The 17,128-nt window shown below is 45.7% G+C and overlaps 1 protein-coding gene across 1 annotated transcript in view; it reads left to right on the top strand.

Annotated features, from left to right (window-relative positions):
- Positions 1–17,128, top strand: part of Sh3rf1 (SH3 domain containing ring finger 1) — a 161,587-nt gene that overhangs the window by 124,033 nt on the left and 20,426 nt on the right. Inside the window, exons 6-10 of the mRNA XM_057752848.1 lie at positions 2,101–2,211; positions 9,449–9,633; positions 10,740–10,910; positions 14,918–15,177; positions 16,444–16,802. Of these exons, the coding sequence (XP_057608831.1) occupies positions 2,101–2,211; positions 9,449–9,633; positions 10,740–10,910; positions 14,918–15,177; positions 16,444–16,802 (1,086 nt within the window). The remainder of the gene's footprint in view (positions 1–2,100; positions 2,212–9,448; positions 9,634–10,739; positions 10,911–14,917; positions 15,178–16,443; positions 16,803–17,128) is intronic.

Here is a 17,128-nt window from a genome sequence, read left to right as displayed (position 1 = left end):
GTGTGTGAAGAGCTGCCTGGCTCTCCCGCTGAGGTTTACAGAAAACACCACTTATCTAGGGCATCGGTCCACAAGGAACCTTGAGAGTATGTGTGTGAGTGTGTGTGTGTGTGTGTGTGTGTGAGAGAGAGAGAGAGAGAGAGAGAGAGAGAGAGAGAGAGAGAGAGAGAAGTGAGAGAGAGAGAAAGTGAGTGTGTGTATATAGGTGAGTGTGTGTCTGTGTGTGTCTTTGTGTGTGTGTGTATTTGTGTGTGTGTGTGTGTGTGTGTGTGTGTGCTGCCTGCACCACAGGCACATACACTGTCCTCATCAGCATCGAGAGGAATGCATGCAGGAAAATGGCCATGGGAAGCTGTTCAAACCGGCCTGTCCCAAGAGATGCTGTCCCAGAATCCTTGCTACAAGCACGATTTAATTTTCCTTCCTGACACTACCTTTAGCTTCAATTGTCTTTCATTCTATTTTTTTCTTCTTCTTAGTGGATTAGTTAGGGTTTGATTTTGTTACAGTTATTAAAAAATAAGAAGAATCGGACCTAACCACGTCCGTATTTGTTTGTTTCTCACATCTGAATGAGAGCTCAATGACACAGAGGCGTAGGCAGTTGAGTGCTGGTACAATGATACTTAGAAAATGGGCTGACTTGGACCTCACTTCTCCCTCGTATGAAAAGTCCATGTCATCATGCTGTAGGTGATAAAGATCTCACTGTCGTATCCACAGTCTCCATCAGCAGGATGGCCAAGCAGCAGAGGGACAAAGGGCTTGCTTGCCTTTGTATTTAGTGTCTGTTGAGTGATGAAAGACTGAACTTGAAGGTGTATAAACTAGAACCCGACCTCTGAGCTGTGCCGTGCAGGTGGACCCCTGGCACACGTGTTCACAGGTGTTTGTGACTGACATCCATGAAGCACATGAAGACATTTGGTCTGCCCCTGACCATACCCCTGATGACTTCTGCATGTGTCACCCAGAGGCAGGATTCATGATGTCAAGTGTTTCTGAGGCATTTTTATACTGCCCTGGTCCCCCGGGAAAAGCAAGAAGGCCCATCTGATTGCCCCGATTTCTCTCCCCAGCTCTTCTTGTTTCTCTAGCCCTTCTTGTACAAGGGACTGACTGATGGTTATGGGTCCATGGGGAAACAGGTGCTGGCTAGCTGCATTTCTGTACATGCTAGAGGACAAGACACCCCATCCATTGGCACAGCTACTCTCCTCGTGTCTGCAGCATCAAGTAGCACCCCCAGTATCCTGCAGTTGTATCTGCCCTGCAACCTGAGTGAGACTGATCAAGTAATGGGCAGCAGTGAAATGACCAAAATAACTCAATTTCTTTCTAGTAGATTAATCTCAGGTTGTGGCATGGATGACACCTTTGAAAACAGTTTGCCTTGGCCTTATTCCTGTAAGGTTCTATAGTGAATTCTCAGCTGTAGGCACGTCTTGGCAGCTGTGTCTTGATTGCCGGTCCTCATTGAAGGATAGAGGTCTGAAAGCATGATCTTGAAAATAGAAAAATACCTCAGAATTTTCCATAGATTTGGCAGATCAATAGAGGGACGAGTGTTGAGCCACGGCTTACCTTAGCAGGGCCTTCGCGGGAGTGTGAAGCTAGTTAGCCCCAGGCTGACCATCCAAACAGTTGGATTCATGGGAGCATGGTGTGTGAAATAGCAGGAGTGAATGATCACATATGAGATCATTGAACATTTTGGGATTGAGTACAAGGAAAAGGATTCTGCCTTCCCCAAATAACATTCTATAACGATTTCTTTTTTATGTGACTTCTACTTGTAGAATCTGTTGCATTAAATATCCAGGCGAACTTGCATTGGGGAGATGGACTCGGTAAAGCGCTTGCCATACAAGCTAACTTGTTTGGCATAGGTAACTGAATGAACAAGAGACCCTATCTTAAATAAAGTAGATGGGGAGGTCAGTATCAGAGATTGTCCTCTGACCACCACAATGCACCATTGAACATGTCCACACACACATACGGGGGGGGGGGGGCAGAGGCAGGGAGAGACAGACACAGAGAGAGACAGATTTTTTTAAAACATATGCTGTCTTTTTAATAAGTTGTTCTCCTTGGCAGGTTCATATTAGCACCACTGGGTTAATTGTGACCCCACCCCCAAGCAGCCCTGTGACAACTGGCCCTTCGTTCACGTTCCCGTCAGATGTCTCCTACCAAGCTGCCCTTGGAGTAAGTACCATTTCTGTGTCTTTATTTCTCTATGAGGCGTTTAAGTCTTGACGATCTAGCATATTCCGACCAACTCCCACAGTGCACACGGATGCTTGCCAGGTGGGATTGCGTCTGCCCTTCTCCTTTGTCTCTGCAAATCGCACAAAAAAAAGTTAGACGACTTCTTGCCAGTCACCTGCAAAGTTTCTAACAGTGGCATCGCTGGCCTGGAGCTATGAGAACTCTGAAAAATACATTTAATTTTGTTTAAGTTTGGTTTCATTTCCCAAAGGCTTAACTTTTATTTCTGTGGGGTTTCTAGCCTCTGCTTATTCTTTTTGAAGATATATTTTATAGAAATGCTGAAGACATGGATCTTCCCAGGCTAAGTGGCTTGGTTTCCTTCACACACTAAAATGATGCCAAATGTCAACTTTTAGGGGTCATCTCTAGTTTCTTCTCCTCCATAGCTCATAGAGATTCTTTCAAGGTCCCTGCTGCCCTGGAAGGGTCCTGTGGAGTATGTTGGTGTTTCTTCTAAAAACTCTCCCACAGATAGACTCCAGTCATCAATTGCATGGAATGGGAAAGGGATGTGTTGTCCCAGAGAATCCTAATAGGCAAGGGAGATGGGTATAAAGAAGAACGCTGTGGAGGAAAACAAGCAAATACACCCTTAGGGAGTAGACAAAAATAGTTCCGTTGGTTAAAAAAAAAAAAAAGCACAGTTCAGTGAGCAGCAAGGCACTGGAGAACATGAGACATCTCTCACACAGGCTCCTGTCCTGGTTATGTGTTCAGACCACTGGTTCCACCAAGTGGAATGAGAAGAGACATCATCACTCAATCAGACGGCCTGGTGCCGGATCCTGGCATCACCCTTCCTGGTCCCGCACCTGCAGTGTCTGATGAGCTTCCCCCAGAAACTGTGTAGCCCGTTGAAGGGTTTTAGGATCGGAATGGGATAGACGTGGCTTCAAGTTCAGCTCAGCCTTTCATTTATCACGTGACCCTGGAAAAGTTATTCAGCATCTTCCAGCCTTGGCGTCTGTGCGTGTTAGTTTCTGTCAACTTGGCACAAACCTAGACACACGTAGGAAGAGGGAGCTTCAATTAAGGGACTGCCCCCACAAGATTGGCCTAGGGGCGTGTCTGTGGGGCATCTTCTTGATCACTGATAGATGCAGAAGAGCCCAGCCTACTGTGGGACATACCAGCCCTAGGCAGTGGGTCTGGCCTGTAGAAGGTACCTTAGTAAGCCACAGAAGCCGGCCAGTCAGTCTCCGCCCACCGTCTCTGCTTTCATTCCTGCCTCCAGGTTCATACTCTGAGCTCCTCAGAGCCCTGCCTTCCTCGGTGGTGGAGGGGGAGGATGAGGGAGGGTGGCCTCTGCTGCTCTTCTCTGGACTCTCTACTGACAAAGTGGGGCTGGGACTGTGGCGTTGTTGCCCTAAGGATGCAATGGAGAGCCAGGTGCACTTGGGTGTGATTTTCCCTACTCTTTGTACCGGCCACAATGAGGCTTCCAAGCAGCTGCTCTGGTTTTAGGTTGTGGATTCTGTGGGGGTTGTAAACATGGTTTCCTGCTAGTTTCTGTAAAAGCTGGCTTTGTAGCTAGGACCTCACAACACTCTGGTCACTGTAGTGACTCCGCCACGCTTTCGCTGCCTTCCTTTTCCAGATGCGTCATTCTCTTTAATGTTAATGTTGGCTAGATACATTTCCTAGCTAATGAAAAGCCAAGTTTTAGAACAAGGTCCTAAATGACTGTAGCTTTTACCTGACTTCTCTCAGGCTCTTAAAGATGCTCACAGAGTAAACCATGTTCTCCAGTGTAAGTATACTCTGGCAGGTTCTACTCGCAGGTTAAAGTTGTTGGATTTTCCTTTCTTTCTTTTTTTTTTCTTTTTTAAAATGCTCCCTGAGCAATTACAGCGTCGTTGCAAAGATAGCAGCTTAGTGAAAGAGACATGGCCTCGGTTCATCTGGGGAGAAGATGAATTTCAGCGAGCATTCATTAAATGTGGTTTCCATAAGATTCCGTTAGCCATGAATGTTTCACTGAAGCCAGATTTCATAACCCATTCTGCCCTCCAAACTCCAGGGGAGTCACTTCTTTTTTTTCCCCTCCCACCAACAAAACACATCCAGCGTAGCGTAGTTCCACACTGGAGGACTCCGAGCGGGGAAGCGGTCCAACTCCATGTCTTGAGGGGGAAAGGGATGACTGACTTTTCTGATCTTAGAAAAAATTAATTAGTGTAAAAGATACAAGGCTGGCCAAGTTTTAGCCCTTGTGAACTGAAAATTTTATAAAAGAATAAATGGCCAGTTCTTTGCTGGGGGTTGACTCTAGGCCAAATCAATGAAATAGGCCACAGGAGAGCGTATAAAAATTAATTCATGTTCAGTCATTTTTATCCTAGGATTTTTATAAGAAAGACTGCATATTAAGCAAGAGAGAGATTTATTAAACACTGTCTACTGTGCCAGCTCATTTAATGAAAAACTAATTATAAACAGGCTTGCCTGTCATCCCCAGAGATGGGTAGATCTCAAAGTCTCTGGTAGGCTGGTGAATGCTGTGGACTTAATGTTGGGTTTGGATAGGAAACTCCATAGCACCTACCTTCGTGCCCTTGGTAGCTCCAGTTAGTTGTGGCAAGGATTCTGGTTAAAACCTGCAGCATTTCAGGAGACTTTGCTATCATAGCGATAGGAGGTAGCTTGGTAGGGGAAAAAAAAACAAACAAATCAAACAGGCTTTTCATGGTGTGGATTTATAGGAAGTAAATGTCACCCCTGGGATAGGAAATGAAAATTATTTCCAGTGCTTTTTTTTTCATAAATTGAGATTTTTAAATCTTTAATGCAGAATGAAGTTATTTATGAGCATATGTCTCCAGCATGTCCCATGCAGCAGTGAGAGTGTTAAGTCTCCTGCGTCGTGAGCCGAAGTGTCGCAGCTGTCTGGTTCAGGCATGGGCCTATTAATAGTAGTTGGCTGTTATTGTTGCTGACTTGTTTTGTGGAATGAGGAGGATGAAGATCTTAGACCTGTAGCCCTGGTACGGGAGCAGAAGAATGTCCAAAAGGAGCAATTGCCGAGGCTGTGTGATATACTTAGCTGTAAAGAACCACAAGGCAGCCAGGTCCTTGAAGGCCAAATACTGCCTGCAGCAGCTTACAGCTAGGTTTAACTCTCAGCGTTAGAAACCCAGTTTAAGCTTTTCTCCCTTCTCTTCTTCCTCCTTTTTGAGACAGTATCTCATGTACCCCAGGCTGGCCTTACACTCACCGTAACTGAGGATAACCCTGAACTTCTGATCTTCCTGCCTTTATCTCCCAAGTACTTGGATTTTGAGATTTTGTGTGTGTGTGTGTGTGTGTGTGTGTGTGTGTGTGTGTGTGTGTAGAAACATTAGGGTTGTGGATATCACTCAGTTGGTAGACTGCATCAGTATGAAAGAATTATATCAGAAGTAGGGCACAGATGGAGACCACAAACCTTGTTGCTTGGGGAGGTAGAAGGAAAGTCTTTGGCAGGAGAACTGAAAATCAGGCTACCAGGTAGGGTATGATCAAGTTCCTTTTTCTTTGATCAGAATATATGTATATATGTGTGTATGTATACACACACACACACACACACACACACACATTGTCTTTTGGTTTTCAAGATAGGTTCTAGCTGTGTAGCCTAGGTTGGCCCGACCTCAGTCTCTGTGTAGCTCAAGCTGGCCTTGAACTCATGATGCCTCTTCCTCAGCCTCCCAAATGCTGGGAATACAGGCAGGAACTATCTTGCCCAGCTTAGAACCTCCATAGCAAACCAGAAAAACACCCTAGCATCTTAGGGCTTGAAACTTCTAGATCCAAATGGTATTGTCCGAAGAGGCAATGAGAAGCACAGAATGTTTCACAATTACAAGCGTTCACTGAGGGTCTCCTGCCTTCTGGCTGTAAAGCCCGGATCCAGGAGTGTAAGAGGAAGTCAGTCTTTGCCTCCAGAGCCCCTTAAATCATAACCCTGCCTTCCATCCATTGGCCTATGACTGTGCTCTGTGCACTGGGGAAGGCGACACGCACACCATCCTGAGATATTGTAAGGATAGAGACAACACATATTTTCTACATTTAGCTGCATTGGAAATCTCTCCTTTTTCTTAGAGATCAATTGTCAAATAGCAAGTCATATACATATCGCAGTACAGCGAAAATCGGCAGCGTTATTCTTTCTTTACCCAGTCTGAGTCCCTGCATCCCACCCAGAAAGGCCATTTAGAGATGCTGAAGTGTGGGGTTGAGTTAGTAACAGTGATGGGTTAAGGGATGGTAGATGGTGTCCTATGAGGTGTGTGGGGAAGAGACTCATGGAAGAGACATGAAAAAGAAAAGGAGCCTTTGATGTCTCCTGAGCTTGTACCTAAAGCGACAGCCTTTAGCAGTAAGCTGGCATTCAACCCTTGGCCTCAGGCTTGAAACCTATGTGTTTCTCCCAGCCTTAGCCCAATCCAGGTCTGGCTACTCTCTGTGCTTGTCTCATGAAAGGGCAAGAAAAGGGAAGCATCTAGGAAGGAGCAGCTTGTGCCCGCATACTTCTCATGTCTAGTGTCCTGCCAGTGTCCTGCAGCAGCTCCTACTGAGCTACAAGATGCTGCCTCCCTGGGAAAATGGGTCTGCCCCCAACAAGCTGGCCAGGATGGATATCTGTCCCCCTTGCTTCTGCAAGACTTGTCAGCTCGCTAGGGGGACAGAACCTTAGCACGGTGAATGATGGTTGTGTCACGTGGGCAGGCCATGCCTGAGTCCTGTTTTTGATGAGCAGTAAGGGACCCAAAGACCTGTAGGAGTTTTTTGCTGGTAGGGGGAGTGCATCTCTGGTGATTGGCCCAGACTCCGGGATAATAGGTAGGTCTCTAGGTCAAAGCTGGATGAACTAAAGGCCATGGTTCTTTTTTATAGAGATGTCAGGTCTTGCAAGATAGCCAACTGCCCACAGCCCATTGCAGGGTGGATCACCTTTTGAACTTCCAGTGTACCGTTATTGCAGTTGAGATTGTTTATAAAGCAGCCCTCAGACCTTCCTGGTGTATCACAGCTCTGCACTCAGAGAGTCCTATCATTTTCCCAGCCCACGGGACCAAGCAGCGTCTAGGACTCTTGATTTTAATCAGACATTCTCAGTCTAACACATACTCACTCAGGGTTGAGAAGGGGGAGTATCTGCCCAGTGTTATGAAAAGACCAACTCTTCTCTTTTAAAAACAAAGAGCGATGACTGTATTTGCTGAGACACCAGCTTCAGGTCTGGCCATGTGAATACCCCCTTTTCTGCCGTCTCTCAATGCATAACTCTTCTTTCATAAGCTGCTACATTTGCTTACTGTTTTATAACAAGCTGTGACCCTTCATTATGTTTTATTAAAATGTGAAGTCTGTTTTTTTTTTTTAAAAAAAAAAATCAGGTCCATGTGATTTTTTTTTTTTTTTTTTTTTTGCCTCTTTTCTAAGACACAATTTAGCCCGGTTGCTCTTTTTAAATTTTTTTAAATTATATTTCCTTGTTGAGCACATGTCACCTTGTCTTCTGCCTTTCCATAAGCACACTTTCTAGAGAATGAGTTTAGAAAGATTGGAGTGACCATTGGACCAATGAGCAGTCCCTGGTTTCTCCATGTATTCCTCTGTGTGCCGTTAGACCTGACCCCTCTCACCCAGCAAGCCTCTGACGTGGAGCTGCCTTTGAATCGCACAGATTACATTTTTCTCACGATTTTGCCTGGATTATCTTTATTTTTCCCTGCTTTGTCACCGCAAGTAGGCCAGACAGCATGGATACTTGATTCTCCGCTTAAAGGGTCAAGGCTCCGAACCTTAGAACACGCAGTGCTGGCAGCAGAGTGGACCTAATGCTGCCCAATGCTGCCCCGTTTGTGGGGCGAGCACCAAGCAACTTCTCCGTGACTTTGTGAACACCCTGTCCTGTCCGAGCTGGCCCTCTGTAAGCAGTTCCACGCCTCATTTGCTGCAGTGTGGGAAAGTCCTCCCCAAAAGCCACGTTAGCAAAAACTTAAATATAACACAGTTACAGGTCTAGTCATGTGTGAATGTCTGGAATTGTGTACTTTAATAGATAGATAAGTGTTAATGGGATCGATTTTCATTTCAAAGATTTGAAATGCCACGACTGGAAATCTGCTTTGAAAGCACTGGATTTTTCTCACTGGCTCGCTGATGTGCAGAAGCTGTTTATGCTTTCTAGGTGTTTCCTTTTGTCTCTCGGCTTCTCCCTTGGTTCAGTCTCTACCTCTAGTGTTCTAAGATTCAGGGAGGGTGAGGTAGGGGTTCAGGCAGGCATTGTATGCCTGTTTTCCCAGGAGTTTCGGTGTACAGCCCCTGAAGAGTTAGCTGGGGTTTATAGATCAGAAGGTAACAATTGCTCCATTGATTTTCAAAGACAAGGATTCCTGTGGGCAGAACCCCATTAGACTGTGCCCATAAAGGGCCCGGGCGGCTTTTCACTGGTGTCTGTGTTAACGATTACCAGCCTTGATAGTCCTAAATTTCAACAACTGGCAAAGTGAAGCAAAGGAAAAGCAAAGGTAGCAACAATAGCCTTGTGACTGTGGCTGGCCATTGTTTGCACTCCGGGGAGATCAGGCTTCAAAAGAACCGACTGCCGGAGCAATGGTTTAATACAGTGCAGCCAAATCGTTGTGTGCTCTATTTAAGTTTCAGGTTACAAAACCCATCATAAAATTAATTTTGGCAACAACACGACATTATAGCAGCTCCCTTGAAAGGTATCTCAATTCTTATCCAAATCTGCACTTAATTTTTTTTTAAATTTTTAATTCTTATTTGTTTGATGTGTATGAATGTTTTGCCTGCATATATGTCTGTGCATGGCATGTGTGCCTGGGGTCGACAGGAGCCAGAAAAAGGTATTGGATCTCTTGCATCTCGAGTTACAGCTGGTTGTGAGCTGCCTTGTGGGTGCTGGGAATCAAACCTGGGCCCTCTAGAAGAGCAGCCCGTGCGCTCATCCACTGAGCCATCTCTCCAGCCCCAGTCCTGTGCTTTCAGTGTGTTAGGAATCTTAAACTTTGACCCAGTCATTTAGTGAATGGGTGCTGTTTTATGTGGATTTCGTTCTGTGGGGTTGTGACTCTTTTTCCCTTATACTTTCCACGGAAGAGATACATAAATATGATTTGTGCCCTCCTCCCCATCTTTATTTTTTCTTTCTTAGACTATGAATCCTCCTCTTCCCCCACCCCCTCTCCTGGCTGCCACGGTCCTCCCATCCACACCATCAGGCGCCTCTGCCGCCACCGTTGCTGCTGCTGCTGCTGCTGCTGCTGGAATGGGAGCCAGGCCTGTGGCGGGATCCGCTGACCAGATTGCACATTTACGGCCTCAGACTCGCCCCAGTGTGTAAGTGAGGTTGTCTTTTATTACTGTGTAAGCATTCGTGTCAAACTGAGCCCAAACAACACAGACCAAGAAACACGTGTCTGAGATGAGCTGGTGGTGGGCTTAGAGCTCACCGAGTGGTTTGTATTCTGGAAACTTCTACCTGGTCATGCATATAATTAGGAAGACACTTAAATAAAAGGAGCCTCACATGAGCGTGGAGGATGGCTGTCCTGCTGAGAAAAGACCTTTCATGGTTTAGGGAGATTTCTGTTTGCTTTCTTTGTAGGTTGTCTGCATAGAGAACAGCTCTTTTTCTGTGCAGCTCCTGGGTGACCTTTTAGTCTTCATTTTCATTCCTTGCAGCAGGATCTTAAGGAGCAGGAAGGCATTGCACACACATCAGGTCTCCTTGCAAAGAGCATTTAGAAGGCTGTAAAACCCCAGCAATGAGCATCCAGAAAGGTCCAATTGCCCTGTGCGGTTTGCTGCGGTCGGAAGGCTTCTGCTTTCTGTGAATCTGCACCTGGAGAGTTCAGAGAACACTGGCAGCTCTATCTGTCACTCACCCGCCTGGCTTCTCTATGTGGACAGGCACCTTGCTCTGGGCAGCTGTTTTGCGCTCTCTACGACCTAGACTTTCTGTTCCTTTGGCTTTGTCTGATACAATCAGCTTCATGGCTGAGCTCAGAAACGCAGGTGCGCCTAAGCCTTTGGGTTCAGCGCGCAGAGAAGGCGCATACTGTGTTTCCCAGTGGGATTTTCTGCCATGTGTCCTCGTCTGGAGCTCGTTCCCAAGTCTAACAAGTGCCGTTTAAAGAGCTCTGTTTCCCCACCGGGCCCCTAATCCACAGCACTAAGGTAGGACTCTTGGAAAGCGCACTAATTCTGTCAGAGCACATGTGCACCATTTGGTGAGCTAATCATTGCCGCGCCAGGAGGAGCGCTCTCTGCCTGCGGTTAATGTGCAGACAGCAAACCTCTTTCCATAGAGACTTCCCAGCGCCACTTGCAGGTCAAGATTTTACTTCCTGTCTATTTCTGTATCAGATACTCAAAACTTATGCCAAGCCAGAGTTTGGAGGTCTTATGGTTTGTCTGTTTGTTTTTTTAACCCCTTGTTCTAGGTATGTTGCTATATACCCCTACACTCCCCGGAAAGAAGACGAGCTTGAATTGAGAAAAGGGGAGATGTTTCTGGTATTTGAGCGTTGCCAGGATGGCTGGTTCAAAGGGACATCGATGCACACCAGCAAGATAGGTGTTTTCCCTGGCAACTATGTGGCTCCAGTCACAAGGTATGACGTTGGCTCCGTGGTTTTCTGACTTCCAGATAGAGTCTCTTTGTTCCTCCCCAGGCTTTCAGCCTTTCCAGAGCCCTGCTCTCATAATTACCTGTTACCTAGCCAAAGTTTGTAAGAATCCATATCCATAGCTGCTAAAATTCCTTCTAATATCAAGATTCTTAGCTCACTTTTCATGTGGATATGTGTTGAAATTATAGGTTTCTACCAACAAATGTGCTGGGGTGTAATCTCTTTGCTTTAATTTATATGTGAAAAGACTCAACGGTTCCATTTTCAGTGTTTTTCTACTAAAGAAATAAAAGGCATAGTATTTTAAATGAACAAAAGCTAAATTATTAATGCATACCTGTTTGTGTGGTGTCTGCTATATATACCAGACAGGCAGACTTCTAAACATTACATTATTGACTCTTGGTCTTTAATTCACTAATGTAATTATTTTTAATCATAAATGGGGAAACTGAGGCACAGGGAGACTAAATAACTCACCTGAGATCACATGGTAAAGAAGTGCTCAAACCCACACTGGTGAAGTCTGCCTTTATTTCATTAACTTATTAATTACTTCTAATTTCTGGCAATTACTCTTTGTAATGCAGCAGGAAATAAAAATTCCTTAAATATGACATAAGTGGACTTTAAATTAAGATAGTTTTGCTCCTCCAGAGTTATTTGTCATTACCTGGGCGTATTTTTGAATCTTGCAACTGATGATACAGGGTACTGATGGCATTTAGTGGATGGAGGTGAGGGAGACTGCTGAATCCCTATGCGTTGAGATAAAGTGCTCTGACTAAAAGTAAGTTAGTGGGGAAGGTTTATTTTTTTGCTCACAGCTTCAGCTTCCAGTTTATCCTTGAGGAAGGGCCAGGTAGGAACTTGAAGGCAGGTCTGATTGATGCTCCGCACAGCTTTATGCCAACCAGGGAGCTAACGTCACAGCCAGAGAAGTCGGCAGACACCGTGGTGGATGCTGCTGGCTTAGCTATCTTTTCATCCAGGTCAGCATCACGTGCCCAGGAGAATAGTCTGCCCACAGTGGTCTGGGCCTCTGGTAAGAAACGATAACGATGCCCACACACACATCCACAGGCCAGGTGGTCTAGGCAGTTCCTTGCCTGAGGCTTCTCCTCTCAGATGCCTGTAGGCTGGATCCAGTTGATATTCAGAGCTAACCAAGGTGCCCTCAAAAAGGAATAGTGAGACCCAAGATGTCACTCAGTCTCAGGAACCCTAATGCGTAGATTACACATGCACACAAACATACACACACATACACACACACATACATGTTTGCACAACTCTCCTTTAAAAAAAAAAAAAGTGGTGTGCCTTCTGGCCATTGAGGAGAGTAGCCTTGAAAGTTGGAAGAAATGACCTGAAATGAAATTAGCACTGGCCCAGATTTTGAGCACTGACTCTTAATAAGCAATCGAGGTCTAACTGTGTTAAATCATGCCTCCAACCTCCTGATTTTAAACAAATGGCTTAATGAACTGACATGTTTGTCAGCTGTTGAGCTTGATTTATAGGCTGGCCAGCAGCCTAATCAAATGAAAATCACCATTGTTGCAGATGGTGACAGAATGCTAGCTTGAATTTGCCTTGCAAATTTTGAATCAATATACATCTTCTTTTCTGTGCATGTTAAAATATACATTCAGGATCTTACACACCCAGAAAATGGCAACCAGAACCTTCCTGGTGCAAATATTTATGTTCATATGTATTTGTATATGTGCTTATACATAAAGAATACAATACGCAATTAGTAAAGAAGGAAATTAACAAAAGGTCACATTTTTACAAGATTCAAAAACAAGTTGTTAAAAGTCTGTGCACATTTAACTCCGGAGAAAGACTTGCTGATGGCAGATGCTCTGTAACTCACCATTGTGGAAGGATAATCTTGATAATGAAGTATTAATTGTAGATTAATTATAAAGTCGCTATACCCAGAATTGCCATTTAAATGAGTTGAGACTATTTGGAAATATACATTATACAAACCTTCTCCATACTTGATTAAAATCAACTAATAGGTAATATTTAGAACTGACTATATTGCTGTTGCTGAGACGATCATGAGTGGATGGGAAGGAAGCCTTGTGCACTGGCCTGGACGCCGAAGCATCTTCTGTGGGAAGTGGACAAATGGTGGCTCTGTGACTGTGCACAGAGATCAGGCCGGCACAAATCCCAGCATGGATGGGCGGGGCTAGGGGCTCACGACTCCCAGCCCTACCTGAGGCGCTCTTGGCAATTGATGGCTGCCAGGAGAGGGAGAGCCTGTGTTTTTCAGGGATGCGGCCCCTGAGAGACTGTCGATGCTTCTGGAGATGGTCCTGCACCATGCTTATGATGGGAACACCAAGTGGATTCGGTGAATTTAAACAAACAAACAAACCAGAACCAAAACCAACAGCAGCACGTAAAGTTGGGACAGAAACACAAGTGCTCATGTACACACTGATGTACATACATACACATCACACATACACACACACCATACACACACATGCACTCATCTACACACATACACTACACACACAGACATTTCCCATCTACAGGAAAGAACTTGAACTTTAGATGTTGCTTCTTGAAATGACTGGATCTTGAACTTGAGATTTGAGATACATAACAGAAAAAAAATCCATAAGGGCCATTCCAATTATGTGCATAGTGGTGTGTGTGTGTGTGTATGTGTATAGTGTATGTGTGTGTGTATATCAGTGTATGTGTGTGTGATGTGTGTAGTATATGTGTTGTGTGTGTATGTATGTGTGTGTGGTATGTGGTGTGTGTGTATGTATACATCAATATATGTGTATATGTTGTGTGTGTATGTGTACATCGGTATATGTATGTGTGTATGTGTGTGTAGTGTGTGTGTGTACCTCAGTGTATTTGTGTGTGTGGTGTATATGGAGTGTGTCGTGTGTGTATGTATACAACAGTGTATGTGTGTGTGGATGTGTGGGTGGTGGTTTTAGTGTATGGTGTGTGTATATGTGTGCATCAGTATATGTGTGTATGTATGTATGTATGTGTGTAGTGTATATGTGTACCTCAGTATATTTGTGTGTGGTGTATATGGTGTGTGTTGTGTGTGTATGTATACAACAGTATATGTGTGTATGTATGTGTGTATGTGTGTGTAGTGTATGTGTGTACCTCAGTATATTTGTGTGTGTGGTGTATATGGTGTGTGTTGTGTGTGTATGTATACAACAGTGTATGTGTGTGTATGTGTGTCTGTGTGTGTACTGTGTGTGGTGTGTTTAGTGTGTGTGGTGTGTGTATGTGTACAGCAGTGTATGTGTGTATGTTGTGTGTGTGTGTGTGCATCAGTATATGTGTGTATGTTTGTGTAGTATATGTGTGTACCCCAGTGTATTTGTATGTGTGTTGTGTGTATGTGTACAGCAGTGTGTGTGTGTCTGTGTGTCTGTGTGTGTAGTGTGTGGTGTTTAGTGTATGGTGTGTGCATGTGTACATCAGTGTATGTGTGTCTGTGTGTGTAGGGTATGTGTGTACATCAGTGTGTGTGTGGTGTGTGTGTGTGTGGTGTGTATGTATGAACATCAGTGTGTACATGGGCACTTGTGTTCTATGTTAGAGGCAAGTTGAGAAAGTCAAAGCAGGACCAGCTTGATGCAAATGGTGGGTCTTGGCTCAAGGTGAAGCAGGAAAATTCCAGGGATTTAAAATTCAGCGGAGCTGAGTGGCCACCAAGTGAGAAGCTGACCCTGGTCACTGTATTCATAGGCAGAGTGTGACGTGTAGTTTGGTGATTCAGAGTAATTCCAAGACCATTCTCTCTCTCGGGGCTGTCATATCCTTGAATATGCTGTTCTTAAAACCTTGTAAAAATCATTTCATTCATTTTTTGAAATGTTCTGACGTTAGACGTTAGAGCGCTGACTCATTTTTCCTGCCTTGTTCTCTGCCTCCCACTTTGCTGATGGACCGTTTTCCATCTGCTTCTATCTTGGCAGGGCGGTGACAAATGCCTCCCAAGCTAAAGTCCCCATGTCTACTGCGGGTCAGGCCAGTCGGGGGGTGACGATGGTCAGTCCTTCTACTGCAGGAGGGCCTCCCCAGAAGCTCCAAGGCAACGGTGTGGCTGGGAATCCCAACGTTGTCCCTACGGCTGTGGTGTCAGCAGCTCACATCCAGACGAGTCCTCAGGCGAAGGTCCTGCTCCACATGACGGGGCAGATGACGGTCAACCAGGCTCGCAATGCCGTGAGGACGGGTAAGAGGGAAATGGGGCTGGACCGCAAGAGGAGGGGGCTTAGCTGAAGACACAGGTCACTTGATATGACAGGTGTTGGTAGGAATTTAAAATCTTTGCTGCCATTGAGCAACAGAAGCTAGGAAACCTTGTCACCAGCCCATCTTTGTCACTGTGACAGATACCCAGGGCAGAAATCATCAAAGAATAGGGGATGTTTCAGTGGCTGCCAGACCCTGTCACTGAAGATCCATGTTGAAGCATAACATAATACGAGAGGGTTTGGTGGGGCAGGGAGGCCACCTTTGTGTTGGCAAGAAAGGACCAGGGCAAATATACCTTTCCCAGTATGCCTCAGTGACGGACATACTTATTCTAACCCAGCCCACCTCCAGGTGGCCCATTGATGAGGCTAGCGCCTTATAAGCGAGCCATCTCTCAGTACCATCAGCTTCTGACCAAGCCTTCAACACATGAAACCTTTCAAGGGGCATCTTATGTCTAAACCATACCAGGCATTTTTTTTTAACTGTTTGCTTGGGTTAAGCACACCCTGCACATTCAAAACGGATAAATCTAAATTCTAAGAAGAAGTAGGCGGACCCAAAGAATGCAAATCATGCGGCCCTTGAAACATGACTTTTGTGCTCAGTATCTTGTCTCCAGTCTCACGGTTCCCAGCCATGTGACTGCTGTGTGATTCTCTGCTAAGCCATGTGCTAGTTATTTCTGATGAACTTAGTCACAAGTCTGTTTTTGACTCGATGGGCATTCGAGTGACATTCTCCGTTCCGCAGCATTGAAAATCTCCCGAGAGTCTTGGGTCACAATAGTGGAGTAAACTAAGTACACGTGAATTCCTTCAGAAAGAACATACAGAAAAATGGCTAGTAAATAAAGAGAGAGCGAGAGAGAAAGGGAGAATGTGTAATAAGACAAGCACTTAAGACTAGTGTTTAGCTTGTTGCCATGGAGAGCCATCGGAAACTGGCTCGGTGTCTCGTGGCTGCTGAGAATGGTTGTTCATAACTGAAGGGCCTCGGGGGGTGGTGATGACGTATCTCCTAAGTCCTCAACAGTCTCAACCGCTCACCTGGAAGGAAAGTACTATCTAGGGATCCAGCTAAGACCTAAGTGTGCTAAGCTATTTCACATCCACTCTTGATGGCAATAAATGGCCGTAGCTGTCTCTCATTATGGTCCGACACAGTGAAATGACTCACGTTTTGGTTAGCAGGGCTTATTAGGCCATTGATCTTTTCTGGGTTCCCTTCTGTCTCCCATCAGTCGCAGCACATAACCAGGAGCGCCCCACAGCAGCAGTGACACCCATCCAGGTCCAGAGCGCCGCCTGCCTCGGTCCTGCATCGATGGGCCTGCCCCATCATCCCCTCGCCTCTCAACCCCTGCCTCCCATGGCGGGCCCTGCTGCCCATGTTGCTGCTATCGGCATCAATCGAACCAATGCTTCCCTGGCCTGCGCTGCAGGCGCCTCTCTAGCCTCCCCAAACATGACCGTTGCCACTTTGGAGACCGAGCCCAGTGGTCGGACAGTGACCGTCCTCCCTGGACTCCCCACGTCTCCCGACAGTGCTGCAGCAGCGTGCGGGAACAGTTCAGCTGTGAAACCAGACAAGGACAGTAAGGTGAGAGTCCCTCTTTCTCTGTTCTGTTAGGTCGCGCAGTTTCTCACCAATGGCCAGACCCTTTGTTCCACAGTGCGTCACGACTTTCCATGGGCAAGTTCATGTGCCAAGAATACAGCAGTGCAGAAACCCAGCCACTACCCCAACCTTATAGATCGACCTTGTCCTTCTCAACATTTTAATACCCTCACGTTGCCAGGCAACCTGCTGGGTACTAGGGAGACCACAGTGAGCAGGAGTTAGTCAGTCTCAGCTAGCAGCCTGCTGCCTTGAGGAGGAATTTCTCCTCTTCTGCTCACTCTCCCATCATTCTGTTGTCCTCAGAT

Source organism: Chionomys nivalis, chromosome 20, assembly GCF_950005125.1.
Source record: "Chionomys nivalis chromosome 20, mChiNiv1.1, whole genome shotgun sequence".
In the NCBI taxonomy this organism is placed as follows: domain Eukaryota; kingdom Metazoa; phylum Chordata; class Mammalia; order Rodentia; family Cricetidae; genus Chionomys; species Chionomys nivalis.
Note: the sequence above shows the minus strand (reverse complement) of the source record. Positions and strands in the feature narration are given on the sequence as shown.